Raw genomic sequence first — 16,391 nt, forward strand, 5'->3', positions numbered from 1 at the left:
TTCTATTCTATTCTGTTCTGTTCTGTTCTTTCTACTGACCTGCTTACTACAACTATTAGCTTTATTAAGGCTGCAGTAAGAACATTTTTCTCCGAACTAAACTCTAGTGTAATCAACTTGTATAAGATGAAACTATTAAAACAAAATCGAGTTTTTTTATTGAGCGGGGGGGGGGGAGGAGGTTGGACTAGATAACCTATAAGGTCCCTTCCAACTCTGTTAATCTGTAATCTGTTAAGGTAATGAAACAAAAATCGGCTCTTTGGGAAAGATAATATGTTAAACCTAATCAGCCAAAATTAGTTGGCCAAAATTCTAGTCCTCGTCTTTGTTTTCATGAACAAGTCTCGTTTTTCCTTCTAAAAAATAAATAAATCTGTAGACTGATTTAGATGAAGTCTATGAGCAGGGTAAGAAAAAACAACATCCGGTCCCAGGATGCCGCGGGCTAGGATAGCTCCGAGAGGCTAAAAAAAAAAAGGGGGGGCGTAGTTTCAGAGAGCATGCGCAGTGGATCTCGGCGGGTAGAGGGGTTTCAGCGCTCTTTTGTTTGGCGGAGGTGGATCGAACGCGGGAGGCGCTTTTCTCAGCCGTTGCTCTCCTACTTCAAAAGCGGGCCTGCGTCTTCGACCGCTGCAGTCGAGGCTCCTCTGCTTCTCCGTGCTTGTTTTTATCTTTACATTTCCACTCGAGGGTTCTTGGCGGGGCTAACCAAGGTAAAGAGGGGAGAAGGGAACGGGGTGGAGGGCTCCCAGATAATTCGCGCGCGGCTTATGAGGGCGAAGCAGCCATATTGGGGGTGGGCTGAACAGGTTTCGAGGGGGCTTTCTGGGGATCTCGAGATCTTGCAGGATTCGGAACGGTCTTCCGCGAGGGGTGGGGGAGGGGAGAAACGAAAGGTATAGTATGGGAATTACAGGAATGGGCTGAGCTTAGAAACCCAATTTGGCCTTAAGCGGGAAGGACAAGAAACTGATTCGCGACGGAGTGTGGCGGGGCACTTTGCCTGAAGAAGTGGCATAGGCTGTGTAAGGTAGATGAGGTATGTATACTACTGTATTCAGACAGACCGAATGCACCGTAAAATATAGCAGGCCGGTTGGGATGGTGGTGGCGGAGGACTGTACAGGTTGTCATTTGTGGGACGTGCTTTTCGGAAAACAAAACATTGAATGTGTAATTGGAAATGCTAAATATGTGTGCTTCATATCGGTGACATGGAGTGGGTTATGCAAAGGGAATGGGGTGGGGGGATGAAAATATTGGGTTCCAAACAGATACACACCTGATTTTGGGGTGGGGTGGGGGAGAATCCAGTCTTTCTGACTGAGAAAGATGCTGCAAAAGAAAATTAGGGGGGTTCTTGGCGGCTTCTTTTTTTATTGGAGAGAAATATAAGCAGGGATGGAGTAGATTTTGTATCCTCAGGAATCAAGCCGGATTTTTTGCCCTCAAGATTGGTGGGAGAGTAATAAGAGATTTCATTTCGTTTTTCTGTAGATAACATGTACACCATGGAGACTTACGTAGCCCCAGGCATTCCCAAAAGCTTTTGATAGTGAGAAGAATCTGTTCAATGAATACATGATGTTATTCAGAGCATAGTCAAGCCACTAATTGCTGATTAGCAAGAAGTCAGTAGATCTTGAAAGAATTGGTGAAAAAAATTCTCCAGGACTATGCCTTTGAACATTGATGTGAAATTTATTTGTGATGGTGAAATATTATTAAAAATGCATTTATGGAGCTACACTTAGAATATATTAAGTGTTTGTGATAGGTTATTTTGGAAAATACTAACTTGTATTTTTTTATTACATTTTTGTCAGGAGTTTGGTTTTATCATACTTTTATCATCAGTACAGCTAGATCAGGCAAACATGTACTATATTAACTGGTCTAAGGTAACTTGTAATAGTCTTACCTGACTTGAGCCTAGGTTTCCCCAGTTCAGGTTTAGTACTCTATTCGTTTACCACATTGACGTATGTTTAATGCACCTAGGTATGCAGATCCAAAGAGTTAAACAGACACTGTCAGTGATGCTGATAAGAGCAGTATCTGCAACCCTGCTCAATTGTTTCAGGAGCCCTTCATTGAACACTCAAACATTTTGCTGCTCCTGATAGTAAGTACTTGCTCCTGGGATTTCAGTACTAATTCATGTTCACAAGGTTAGTTTACAGTATAATAAACCATGAAACACTAAATTGCAAATGTAACTATGAACTTGAATATAATGTGTTACGGTTAAGAGGGTTGGACGAGAACCAGAGAGACCCAGGTTCAAGTCTACATTCATTGGGTAGATAGTTACTGACCTTGATCAGGCTGTGAAAATAAAACGGGGTGAGAGTACAGGTAGTCCTCAACTTAGGACCACAATTGAGCCCAAAATTTCCATTGTTAGCAAGGCAATTAAGTGAGTGGTGTTCCATTTTATAACCTTTTTTGCCACAGTTGTTAAGCTGCAAGTGAATTATGAGTTATTAAGTGAATCATATGGTTAAGTGAATCTGGCTTCCCCCATAGAATTTGCTTGTTGGAAACGAGCTGGGAAATTTACAAATGGTGATTACATGACCCAGGGGCAATACAACTATCATAGTATATGGCAGTTATCTAGTTACGTTGTCGGTTTGAGTTCCAAGCTTGATGATTTGGTTGCAAACGTTTTGTCCCTATTCGAGGAGACATCTTCAGTGTGCTTTGGATTGTGCTTGTCTGGGGGAATACTGGCCTTTAAATTCCTTTCTGAGTCCTAGTCTGATTTCAGGTTCTGTGATTGGCTAGCTATAGTTGCTAAGTCATAGTCCTGGGTTTTAAGTACCATCTGTGTTATCCAGTGCCTGAGTTTTAATCATGTGACCATGGGATGCTGCAATGGTCGTGTGTAAACTTGTCATAAATCACCATTTTCAGTGCCATTGTAACTTCAAACAGTCATTAAATAAATCAAATAGTTGAGGACTATCTGTATTATGTGTATCAATTTGAGCTACTAGAGAAAAAAATGATATTCACATTTCAGATACACAGAAATTCTATAAATACCTCACTTTGAACTTTGTCAGCCTGCAGAAGTTTAATCCAATTCATTAGTTGCTCTCTTGCTTTTTATAAGTTAATCTTTTTTTCCTTCTAACATAGCCAGGTTTCAAATGAAAACTTAGGTTAATATATACATAGTCCATTAGAACTGATATCCTTATGAAAGATTACAGCACTTTTCTTTGCAAAAAAACAAGGAAAACAGATCACTCATTATAGTTTATGGCTTAATAGTATGGGCCAAGAACTAATAAACTATTACCAATATGCAGTATTTTTATAGTTATTTACATACTTACTTTGATTGTCTTTATGTCTTAAATACTGCCTACTTGAACTATACATTTTTATTTTTGTTCGGTTTATATTACAGATAGTCCTCGGTTTGTAGCCATTTTCTTAGTGACCATTCAAAGTTGCAATGGCATTGAAAAGAGTGACTCATGACTCTTTCTCACACATACAATTGTTGCAGCAGCTCCTTGGTCATGTGATCAAAATTCAGATGCTTATCAACTGGTTCATATTTATGACAGTTGCCATGTCATATTACGAGCTTCTGACAAGCAAAGTCAATAGGGAAGCCAAATTCACTTTACAGCTCAGTAACTAACTTAACAACTGCAGTGGTTCACTTAACTGTGGCAAGAAAGATCATAAAATGGAACAGAACTCATTTAACTGCCTGACTTAGCAACAGAAATTTTGGGCTCAGTTGTGTTCATAAGTCAAAGTCTACCTGTATATGAATAAGGTAACTAATTGCTTTGTCAGTTATTGATCAAATAACCTCAATGCATTTTGAAGTATATGGCTTTGGTGGTAAGGAAATTAATTTATTAGAGAATTGTAAGGTAGCAAATGGATATAAAGGAGGAGATAGTAAAATGTGTAGAAAGGATAATTTCATAATAAAAGGATATAGTTGAAGGGAAATAATTAAAATACTTTTTTCTAACGCTAAGGTGAAATATATTGGGAGCAGGAAGTTTTGCCAACATACATACCCTATGGTAAAGCTATACTGCTGCATTTTTGTTATAAAGCAGGCATTTTGAAGCAGGAGGTTAAACAGAGGAAAATATAATTGAATCCTCTCTGAGCTTTTCTTCCTCAATCAAGAATCTGGAGGAGGCAGATGAGGAAATGGAAGCTAAGTAAGGAAAAATATTTTTACATCTTTCTTTCTGTACAGATTATGCTCCTTCTAGTTAACAGCATTTTTGATTGAAAGGTATGTGACATGTCACTGTTAGAAGAAAGATAAATTTGTTTTTATAAATATAACATAGAGTCTTTGAAAAGCCAATCACATTAGAATAATCACATTTCAAAGATGAGCCAGGCAGGGAGGAGTGATTAAGCAGGGAACTAGCTTTCAGATTTATCTGACCTTCCTTGAATTTCATGGAAATTTATCTAGTTCTTAAGAGAAGTCAGGCAGTCTGGAGACATTCTTATACTGGTGGAACATAAATCTGCTAAATTGGGCCCTTCCTGAGTCCAATTTCATTGATTGCGTCTGACAGTAAGAATTTCATAGAATTCCATTTTAAAAAATATTAATACTTAAAGCCAATAAGGAATATATACTTATTGGAAAAGACAAATAATACTCAAATCTCATCTTGTGCAAATTCTTGATTATTAGAATTAATGTAATTGAGCAGACAGTTTCAGATTTGAATCAGTTATAGTATTTGAAGGGGAGAATAAATCAAATGCTTGCCTGCTGTTCCCTGTATTTCAGTTAAGATATATCTATTTTCCAAGAACTTAATTGTTTTCTAGGATGTCCATCTCATTATGACTTTGGACTATTCTGAGTTTTGGCATCATATTAGACTATTAAAATCTATATAAAGTTTCCTGTTTGAGGGGGATATGTATATGATAGAAATAGAAATAAACCTTAATTGAAGGAAATTCAGATTCTCTTGGTTAAATCCATATGCAAGTACTATAGAAAGTTAATTATGTCTTCACTTAATTGCCATTAATTTGAATTACTGTATTTTTCAGTGTATAAAATGCACTTCCCCTTCCAAAAAAGTGGGTAGAAATGTCTGTGTGTCATATAGAGCAAATGTTGCTGAACACCCACCCACCGGCCTCTGCCTCTCAGCAATTTGCCTCCTTGCAGCAAACAGCCTGGTCAGCTTTAGCACAGCTGATTTAGCATGAGCAGCTGATTCATGGTTGAATCTGCCTCCCGGAATACTGCCTATCAACTGTTGCAGGCTGCGGGGATTGCTGACACCTCCGTGCACCCCATTTTTTGGCCCATTCCAGGTGACAGGGATAGGCGGTAGTGATCCCCTCTGCCTGGAATATGCCAAAAATGGGGCATGCAGTGATCCCCGCAGCCTGGAACAGCTGATAGGCAGTATTCCAGGAGGCCTATCCAACCGCCAATCAGCTGCTTGGGCTAAATCAGGCTGTGCTGAAGCTGACCAGGCTCTTTGCTGTTTGCTGCAAGGAGGCAAATTGCTGGGAGGCAGAGGCAGGTTTTTTTTCTTGTTTTCTTCCCCAAAAGCTAGGTGCGTCTTATAGTCCAAAAAATACGGTAGTTTTGATGTAGCTCCATAATTTACTCATGTTTTTTAATAATGTATATTTTATTCTTCTTTTCAAATAGAAATGCATGAAAGGAACTCACATATTAAAAAAAATGATACTGGCTTACAAATGGAAAAGAACAAGTCATACAAAGAAAAGGGAGTACAGACAGAAAAAAGATCTGTTTGTGTGGCAAGAATGTTAAGAACCCACACTACACTAAGAACAGCTCAAAACTAGAGCTCCCACCATTTGGAAGCCAGTTTAAGCTTAGTAAAGCTTGTTTAGAAATTTCCCTTCCTTCTCTGCCTGTTCATAGGCATCTCCCTAGCCAACCATTCTTCATTACAAACTAGACCCTTTTCTAAATCCTAGCTGTGCTTTTGTCTGTTTTTATCAGACCCCAACTGAGACAAGTGTGTCCTCCTGCTGTGACATGCTTTGCCTGCAGGAGGCCTTTTCTTTTTCCGGTAGACTGTAATTCTTCATTTCCAGGAGACGCAAGCTGTTTAATCTAGCTTGCTTGCTGGATGCACTTATGCTGTTCCTACTACTTGATAATGTTATCTTCCTCTGTTCTTATCAAACTATTGTTCTATCATATGTAGAGAACCTGTTGGTTTTTCTGAGAGTAGCAAAAGAGAATGTGATGGCTAATATTTCTTGCTTTGAACATAAAGGTTCATTCTGAGAAATTTAAAGTTGAAACGTAATGTTCTGTTTCATGTAGTGTATTTTGTTCTTGGAATGAAAACCAAGTTGCATAAAACTTATAGTCATATATCTGTAATTGCTGTCTTAGGTTGCATATGCCATTCTGGTAGAATCAGATCCCAGAGTTGATCTGTATGTTCTATTAATTAAAAAGACTACGCTGTTGAATCGAATCATCACAGATAATGGACATATGAATCCCATTCAGCAAGGCTTGGGTTTGTGTCCTAATGGTCAGAATCCTGTATTGCAGGCTAACTCTGCCCATAGCCTGGAGTTTGATCTGAAGGACTCAAGATTAATTCAGTTTTCCATCCTTCCGAGGTTGGTAAAATGAGGGCCCAGAATGTTGGAGTAATATGCTGACATTGTAAAATGTCCAGAGAGTGCTGTAAAGACTATAGGGTAGTATATAAGTAGTTGCTGTTGCTATTATGTGGATATTTGTAGACCATAGATATTGATAGGACGTACTTATTTCATGTGTGTTCTTGTGATTGTATTTCTATCCATGTAAGCATCTTTGGGTTTAATTTTTCCATTATTGTTTTTATGGTTGAACATTGGGTAGAAAAGAATATAGCAACTTCTATTTAGTATTGCTGATGTAGTTCCAAAAGATTTCCAATCAGCATTTTAATTCCTGATGTCTCTTTCATTTTCTGCAACAGCCTCCTTTAAACTGCAAAGCTGGCGAACACAATGGGAAAAAAGCAAAACAAGAAGAAAGTGGAGGAGGTTTTGGAAGAGGAAGAGGAGGAATACGTGGTGGAGAAAGTCCTTGACAGGCGGGTAGTGAAAGGCAAAGTGGAATACCTGCTCAAGTGGAAAGGCTTTTCAGAGTAAGGCTACTTTATTTTGTAGTTCTATTGAAAGGAAAGATCAGCTGACTTCAATTTTTCAGACCTTGAATGATGGCTTTTTAAAAATCCAGTTTAACTTTTAAAAAATCTTACCTTTTGATAATATACTGTATTTTTTGGAGTATAAGACGCTCCAGAGTATAAAACACACATCCAGGCAGAAAAAAAAATCTGCCTACCAACATCCATTGATATTCATCTGGATAGAGTCCTTACAGCAAACAGCCTGGTCAGCTTCTGCATGTTATCGCAGCCTGATTTAGCATGAACAACTGATTGGAGGTTGGATCGGCCTCCTGGAATACCACCGATCGGCTGTTCTAGGCTGTGGAGATCACCAGAGCCCATCGCTGCCTCCATGCATCACATTTTTGGCCTTCACATGATCCATTTTAGACCCGTTCCAGGCTGCAGGGATTGCCACAGCACATTGTCCATCGCTGCGTTTTTGGCCTCCATGCGTTGCATTTTTGGCGGGGATCGGTGGCAGCAGCAATCCCCACTGCCTGGAACAGGTCAAAAATGCAATGAATGGAGGCCAAAAACAGGGCATGTGAAGGCCAAAAATATGACACGTGGAAGCTGAAAATGGCCAAAGGATGGCGGCTGGCAAGTTGGCAGGGCTTCAGTGTATAAGATGCACCACAATTTTCACCCACTTTTAGGGAGGAGGGAAGTACGTCTTATACTCTGAAAGTACGGTACTTCAGCTGGTAGATTGAGCTTTAAAACCTGTCCCACTGTTTTTTTAAAACATTTTATATTTGTTTATGTTATCTTAATTGTACCTTTTGGCAGACTTCAGGCAAATGTGACACTTTAGGAAAAGATGTGGTAATATGAACTATATGTTCCTGCAGGACAACAATGTATTTAAAAATCAGATGTAGATTATTTTTCCCCAAAAAGTACTTTCTGATTTGGACAGTTTTTTGCTTACATTTTAGTTAGGTTGGTGACATATGCAGATGTTTCTATGTTTTTCCAGGGATGTATTTACTGTCCCTGCCATACATTATGCCTTCTCTGAGGGGCACTTGAATACATGGGCTATCCAAAACTGCTTGCCGTGCAAGAGCTTTACTGAACTATGGATTTATTAGTAATGAGGAAAATGAAAAACTGTTCTGCATTAGTTATTAATGCACAGAAGCTTGAGCTTGCTATCCCCCCCCCCAAAATAAAATAAAAGTATTTTAATTCTCACTTCATAAAACCAAAACCCACACATATTAACAAAACCACTGAAATCCTGGTAATTTGGTTCGGTTTAACACTAGATATCCTGTGTATATCATGCAACATTCCTTCTGCTTTAGTTCAAATTAAGCCATATTCCCAGGTTTTGTAACTTGCTTATGTGTAGGGAAAGTTTTTTTATGTACTCATAAAAATGTCAGCAATTACGACAGATTCCAAATAAAAGGCTTGTGAAAATTCTATAGATTTAATATTTTCCATTTATAGAAAGTTGCTCTTAAGTTATGCCAAGAATTTCCAGGTCTCATAATCACTGAAGTAACTTTTTCTGATTATATATGATAGAAATATAAAAATGATAGTTACAAACTTTGATATTTTGGCTGCATTGCAGTGAAGATAATACATGGGAGCCAGAGGAGAATCTCGATTGCCCTGACCTAATTGCAGAATTCCTGCAATCCCAGAAAACAGCACATGAAACTGACAAGTCAGAGGGAAGCAAGCGCAAGGCTGAGTCAGATTCTGAGGATAGGGGGGAAGAAAGCAGGCCAAAGAAAAAAAGAGAAGAGGTAAGGCAGATCCTTCAACATGTGATCCACTCAAGATTACTTATGTCTTTATAGTTAGAAGAAAAAAAGAGATAGACATTTTAAACAGAGGGGCATAATTATAGTTTACAGGTATACAGTATACATCTTTGAGATGCATAAATATCTTTAAATAACTGTTTTGCTGCCTGTAATTTTGAAGAACTTTATTCATTCCCCCAGATTCATTGCTTTATCTTGTTTAACATTCTTTTAGGTACTTAGCATTTTTATTTCAGTTTTTACATCCTTTTGTGGTTTTTTCTGTTTATACTTAGATTTTTCCCCATTCATCCTTGGAAGTGTAGCTAAACTCCCAATTTATAGCTGTAAAACTTTAATTGCAATATAATGTAGAGTTTTTTATCCCATTAATATTTATCTATAGCCCATTGTTTCATTAGTGCCTAGAATTTCAAGGAATGCATGATCTCTGGTAGCTGCCATTAAGGAAGAGATCAGTTCACAAAAATAACAGCTCAACTTTATTTAATTTTTTTAAAGTCTGTCCTTAAAATTGCACGAGATTAGGGTTCATGAAATTAAACTGTTTTGAGCAATATAAATTCCATAGTTTAATAATATATGCATGATATGCATATATTTAGGATTCCCTCATTTCTAGAGTATAGCAGAAGCCATTTTCTGGAAGAAATGTTTTGTGTTATCTGATGGGTCCATATTAAATTCAGTGCTTGATATGTTTGTGCTAAACTCTAAAAGCAGCCATATTAACATTTCTTTTTCACTGTTTAGGCTGAAAAGCCTCGAGGGTTTGCAAGAGGGTTTGAGCCAGAACGGATAATTGGTGCCACAGATTCCAGTGGGGAACTCATGTTTCTAATGAAATGGTAAATTAGTTCTTTAATTTTTGAAGCTCTCATTGCACATCTTCAAATAGAAATATGTATAAATGCTGAGGAAATGCTGTGATGTAATGTCAGACTGTTACACCAGGAAGAATAAATTCATGCTAAAAGCTAAATCCCAGCAAGACAGTGGCTATGAGTTTGGAAACAATCTGATTCCATCTCTGGTTCTGGATAAGGCCATACTCACTTTACCAAAATTAGTCCCCTCTGTTTGGATTATTGCCATGCACTTCTATCTGGACTGCCTTTGAGAAGGCAATTTATCTAATACAAAAAGAAGCAGCTCAAGTTATTCTAGCATGCCCATGTAACCACCATCATCTATACTAGCTACCAATTAGTTTCAAGGTGCAAATTGTCACTTTGTACTTCAGAGTTTTAAACTATGGGGCTATCTGTTCCTAATGGTTTCCACCTGCTCAGGAAGACAGGCTTCCTTCTGGATTTCCTTTTTTAAAAAAAATAAAATGTTATTTACTGTGACATGTTCTCAGAGGCAGATCTTTTCCATTGCTCCTTCCCCCATTTTCGTATTGTCAGTTTTGGAAGGCAGGTTTTTTTTTTGCTTCTGAACTGCCACATATTTTAGCTGGGGAAGTTGGGAGGGAGTTGTTGGAGCGGTAGAAAGTTAGTCGTAACAACATTCAATATTCAAGGACTTTTGCCTGCATCTGATGTAGACTGCCTGAAGACTATATCCAATTGAGTGTGAAGAGTTGATTAGACAATGTGATGAACTTGTGGGTGTGGGGCAGGGCTGTGAACTGTCAACTGGGTGTGTAAAACCTGGAAGCTTTCAGTTTCAGGTTTTCCCAGCTGACATGTCTAATAAATTGGAACTTTGAGGAACCTCAAGCCTCAGAGTTTTATTTCGTTGGGGGTGTTCCTTGGAACCCTGACACTTATCCTAACATTACTAAGATTTTTATTGTTGTAATCTTGTTTGCCCCTGGCAGAATCTAAGCTCTTGAGTTAGTTGACAATTGGAATGGCATATAAACTTATCTGCCTGTATGCTGTACTGAATTAGTTAGCTTGTTTAGCATTAAAATAGGGTGCATTGTCTGTGGATGGTACTATTTTTTGGCGTACTTTATCTATACAAGTAGTACTCAATTATCAGTCATTCATTAAATGACCATTCAAAGTGATTGAAAAAAGTGACTTATGATCGGTTCCCACTTTTATGATTGGTTCTCACATTGCAGCATCCCCATGGTCACGAGATCAAGATTTTGGGACTTGGCAACTAGAATGTATTAATGACAATTGCATTGATCAGGAGTGATGTGATCACCATTTGCAACCTTCCCAGTTGGCTTTTGACAAGCGTAGTCAATAGGAGAAGCCAGATTCACTTAATGACTATGATTCACTTAATAACTGCAGTGATTAGCTTAACTATGGCAAAAATATGGAGTATGACTAATACTCTTGCACAACCAACATAAATGTTGTGCTCAATTATGGTCATAAGTCTACAACTACCAATACTGTAGTCTGATCTGGCTTTCGATTTTCCATTTAAGAAAGAAAAACATAATTTAAAAAATTAAAAAACATAATTATTTGTATAAGATCTGAGAAGTGATTTCTCAATTTAGATAACAGCCATCTTTCGTTACAATTGTTTTATTAGTAATGTCAAGTATAAACCAGTAGAACATTTAATGAATGAATTATGAAATATTTCTTGTTCCAAAAGATTCACATCTTGGGAATCTCAGGTCAGATAAATGTGATATTGTGAAGAATAAGAAAAGTCAGTTTCTGTCTCTGGAATGAAATGTTTTGCATATAACTACAAACCTTCAAAATCTGATTTTGCTAAATTACAGGTAGTCCTTGACTTACAATTGATTATTTAACAACTTTCAAAACTACAATGATCTCAGAAAGGTTGCTTTATAACCCTGTAAAACACTTCTGACCATTGTAAAACACCATGCTGCCCTCATGTGATTATAGTCCATCTTCATGCGATCACAAGCCAGATGCTTGGCAACCTGTTCGCACTTTTATTTTTATTATTATTTTATTTATTTGATTTTTATACCGCCCTTCTCCCGAAGGACTCAGGGCGGTGTACAGGCAAAATAAAACAAACAATACAAAGTACAATTTAAAATGCGATTTAAAAAACTTATTTAAATTAGCCTGGAAATTTAAAATTTACCATACATTAAAAACCCCATTTAAAATTGATAAAAATTTGACATTAAAATTCAATTCAAGCCAGCCCCACGCGGATGAAAAGGTGTGTCTTCAGTTCGCGGCGGAAAGTCCGAAGGTCAGGTATTTGGCGTAAACTCGGGGGAAGCTCGTTCCAGAGTGTGGGAGCCCCCACAGAGAAGGCCCTTCCCCTGGGGGCCGCCAGCCGACATTGTTTGGCGGATGGCACCCTGAGAAGTCCCTCTCTGTGAGAGCGTACAGGTCGGTGGGAGGCATGTGGTAACAGCAGGCGGTCCCGTAGGTACCCAGGCCCTAAGCCATGGAGCGCTGTAAAGGTCGTAACTAACACCTTAAAGTGCACTCGAAAAGCCACAGGTAGCCAGTGCAGTCTGCGCAGGAGCGGTGTTACATGGGAGCTACGCGTAGCTCCCTCTATCACTCGCGCAGCTGCATTCTGGACTAACTGAAGCCTCCGAGTGCACTTCAAGGGGAGCCCCATGTAGAGAGCATTACAATAATCCAAGCGAGGGGTAACGAGCGCATGAGTGACTGTGCACAACGCATCCCGATCAAGGAAGGGGCGCAACTGCCGAACCAGGCGGACCTGGTGGAAGGCCCTCCTGGAGACGGCCATCAAATGATCTTCAAACGACAGCCGATCATCCAGGAGGACACCTAAGTTGCGCACCCTGTCCTTTGGGGCCAGTAATTCGCCTCCAACAGCCAGCCGCGGCTGCAGCTGACTGAATCGGGATGCCGGCATCCACAGCCACTCCGTCTTGGAGGGATTAAGCTTGAGCCTGTTTCTCCCCATCCAGACCCGTATGGCTTCCAAACACCGGGACACTTGCAACTGGTTGCCCGGGATCCTGCAATCTTGTGATAGCCATTTGCTGCTGGCTTCCCAAAAAAGTCAGAAGAGAAGCTGGCAGGAAAGGTTGTAAGCTGCTGCCAAAAGGACCCTCTCTGGTCTCTGAGAACTGACTGAGGGAGATGCTTACTGGGGGAATAGAAATCTCAGCTCTGTATGGAGTTGAGATTTCCAGCACAACAAAAGATTTCTCTTCCCCTCTGTCCACTGGGAGGAATTTCTTCATTGGGCTGCAGAAACAGAAATTTACTCAGGATCTCTCCTCTATACCCCCCCCCCATGGGAGTGGGAGGAATCTGACAGGTTGTACCGCTTGAAAAATATAGCTCCATCCCTGCAGCCCAGTTAAAGATTTCTCCCCAATAAACCCTCCCTCAGAGGTCTCCATGATCCTTATCTAAGACTGTCCACTTAAGGAGCCAGGAGATTGCTTATTGGCAACAACTGGGAGTGCCAGGATTGTGGGCATTGAGCAAAGTGGTCATACGGATGTGTCACTTAACTGTTTTGCTCAGCTACCAAGATTTCAGTCCCAAGTGTGGTCCTAGTTTGAGGATTATCTATACAGACAGTCCTTGATATATGACCTGTCACTTAATGACTGAAGTTAAGGTGGATTTCCAGAACTACTTAAAACATGTTTTCCAAGTTAAAATGGCCACAGATAGAAACATGCACGCAGTCGTGATTGTATCTTAGGTGCTTGCAATTCACCTTTACAACCATTTGCAGCATCCTGTGGTTACATGACTGATTTGCATTTTTTTTATTTTTTGCCAGTTTCCAGCATTTAGTTTTAGTTTCCAGAAAAATTGTCCATCGGGGAAAATGGATTTGCTTAATAACTGTATGTTTGCTTAATGACCACCATTTTAAAAAGCAGTTGTAAGTTTGAATCTGGTCACATGATATCTCAACTTACAACTTCAACAATTTAACAACTTTAATTCCAAACTCAATTGTGGCCGTAAGCCGAGAACTACTTGTACATTCTAGCATCCCTCATTGATAGCCATGCTGAATAAACCAATAAAAGTCCAAATAATCTTTACTTTTGCAATCTGAGGGTCACAATTTACTTCTGTGGTGTAAAAAGACAGTTACAGTTGCAAATATATTTCCCATAAGAAGTTGAAGTATGATGTCATAATATTGTTGCACTTTAATGGGATGCTCATCGATCCCTACAATTATAAAATATCCAGTGAGTTATTTTTTAAATTAGAGGGGGAGAAATAAAAATGGTTGGGTAGTTGCTGCCAGAAAACATTGACATTGATATGTTACAACTTTAAACAATATATTGCATCATTTATCATTTAGACGACACAGCATAATGACCATCTATATTTTTAAAAAGTATTTTAACATGAATAAATCTTTATCATTCCCTGTGCGATAAATATTAAACTCTTTTTTTCTCTTGATTATATAGGAAAAACTCAGATGAAGCTGATCTGGTTCCTGCCAAGGAAGCTAACATCAAGTGTCCACAAGTGGTCATCTCATTTTATGAGGAAAGGCTCACATGGCACTCTTATCCCTCAGAGGACGATGATAAGAAGGATGACAAGAATTAATCTGCTTGTCCTTCTGTCCTCATCCCTCCTTTGGCTGACTTTTGTATTAAAATACCAGACTGTGGGTTTGAACTTAAGGGAGAAGTGAAGAAGTTCTTGGCTGAGGAGGATGCCCTCTGTAGAAACAGGACAAGATTTCTCCCTATGACAGTGTGTTTATGTTTATATATATATGTATATGTATAAAACATATATATTCATATAACATATATATTCATAATCTGTCACTTTGATTGAAAGAATGAAGGCCACCATCAGAAACAGCAAGTGGAGGTGGCAGTTCTCTAAAGATCACCTGAAATTTGCAGCCTTTTTCTCAAATAGTGTTAACTGCATTTTTAGCATGTGTGTGTAGGTTTCATTCCTTTTTTGGGTATTATTTGTGTATTGTTGGGTTGGGAAGTGTAGGTATGTTCCAACTGACTTGAGACAAAGAGTGGTTCACAGTATTCTATAGCCAGAATCAATTTTTTTTAAAAAAAGCCTGCATCTTACTGCAATTAAAATAAGTTACTCTTAATTGAGTAAGATTACTCAAGTTTTAAATGCTGGAGCAAATGTGTTTTAAATTTTAAAATTAACAGTTGAGACTGCTAATATAAGAATTATCATTGCATCTAAAATTAGAGAAGATGAAAATTTAGACCCTGCAGTTGAACTGGCAACACCTTGTTCTAAATAAGGTTTCTTTTATGCATCTTTTTAATTTCTTTTCTCACAGAAGTTTTATTTTTTAACTTTCCTATATGTATGTGAACTTGAGAATCTAAATGAATGGCGTCGAGAAGAAAGCAGAAGAAAAAACGTTCTACAGCACAAATAAGTTGCAGAATATTCTGTAAACACTTTCTGTCAGACTTGGGCATTAATTATTACTTTCTTTGTCTTGGCCTGCCAGCAATTTCAATTTAATAAGACTTCTGTTTTTACAAAGGACATAATTTTACCAATGACTTTGCTCAAATCCTAGTAAGCCACCAACTCCTTCACAGAGCAGTATGTACGTAGAATTGTATTGTACAAATCTTTTTTAAGATACAGCATGTGTAGGCTTCTGTGAAAATGTTGTCTAAAACTTAAGTGTTTGGATTTAACTTCATAATGACCTGTCTTTTGTCTTAATAAAATTTTAGATTTATAATCCTGACCTTTTCTTCTTCTTTTCCCTCTAGGCAAGGTCTTCCTTGCAAGTATTACATAATGAGACATGAATCTAGAATTTAGGGAAAAATACATGGCTTTAAATTTGTTTGTGACATAATACAGTATACATCATGTAGACAATTATGTGTCCTGCTACTATAGTAAGATATAGAGTGACAAACCATCCTCAAATGGCACTTTGTAAAAGAGAGGCCCAAAACATCTTAAAGCTAAGACATTTAAGCCATTTCTCATCCTTGCTTCTAATTAGTTAAGTAGTATCCTGTTTCCCCCAAAATAAGACCCAACTGGAAAATAAGCCCTAGCATTCTTCAAGATGCTCGTAATGTAAGCACTACCTGTTAAGATTGCCAGATAGATGGATGCATTTAGTACCATGTGTGAAGGTTCCAATAGATGCCCCAATTAACGTTTCCCTGAAAATAAGCCCTAACTGGAAAATAAGCCCTAATGTATCTTTTGAAGCAAAAGTTAATATAAGACCCGGTCTTATTTTGGGGACAACATGGGTAGCTATATTATCCATATATAACTAATATGTGAGTATTACAATGCCCTGAGTTTTTTAATTTTAATTAATTTACTTTTTTATTGTTACCTTTTATTTTAATTACTAGCTTCTGCATTTTCTCTAGAGAAAACTAAGACCCTATTACACACAGCTTAATATGCTACTTATAACCACCACCACCACCCCATGACCTGGCAAGCTAGTAAGCAAGGAAAAGCCATAATCTTAAAGCATTAGTAAGATT

At 38.3% G+C, this 16,391-nt stretch overlaps 1 protein-coding gene across 4 annotated transcripts; it reads left to right on the plus strand.

Moving 5' to 3' along the window:
* The first annotated feature begins 504 nt into the window (after nt 1-504).
* CBX1 (chromobox 1) lies at nt 505-15,619 on the plus strand. 4 transcript variants are annotated; one of them, XM_058182335.1, is made up of 7 exons: nt 505-716; nt 2,005-2,128; nt 4,098-4,208; nt 6,996-7,166; nt 8,782-8,959; nt 9,734-9,828; nt 14,328-15,619. In XM_058182335.1, exons 4-7 carry the CDS (start codon nt 7,027-7,029, stop codon nt 14,470-14,472), a joined length of 558 nt encoding a protein of 185 aa, XP_058038318.1. In that variant the 5' UTR covers nt 505-716; nt 2,005-2,128; nt 4,098-4,208; nt 6,996-7,026; the 3' UTR covers nt 14,473-15,619. The 4 variants fall into 4 exon arrangements, with proteins under 4 accessions (XP_058038318.1, XP_058038319.1, XP_058038317.1 ...); XM_058182336.1 differs by lacking the exon at nt 4,098-4,208 and having other exon boundaries at nt 2,005-2,174; XM_058182334.1 differs by lacking the exon at nt 4,098-4,208.
* Nucleotides 15,620-16,391: the final 772 nt, after the last annotated feature.

Source organism: Ahaetulla prasina, chromosome 4 (assembly GCF_028640845.1).
Source record: "Ahaetulla prasina isolate Xishuangbanna chromosome 4, ASM2864084v1, whole genome shotgun sequence".
Classification (NCBI taxonomy): domain Eukaryota; kingdom Metazoa; phylum Chordata; class Lepidosauria; order Squamata; family Colubridae; genus Ahaetulla; species Ahaetulla prasina.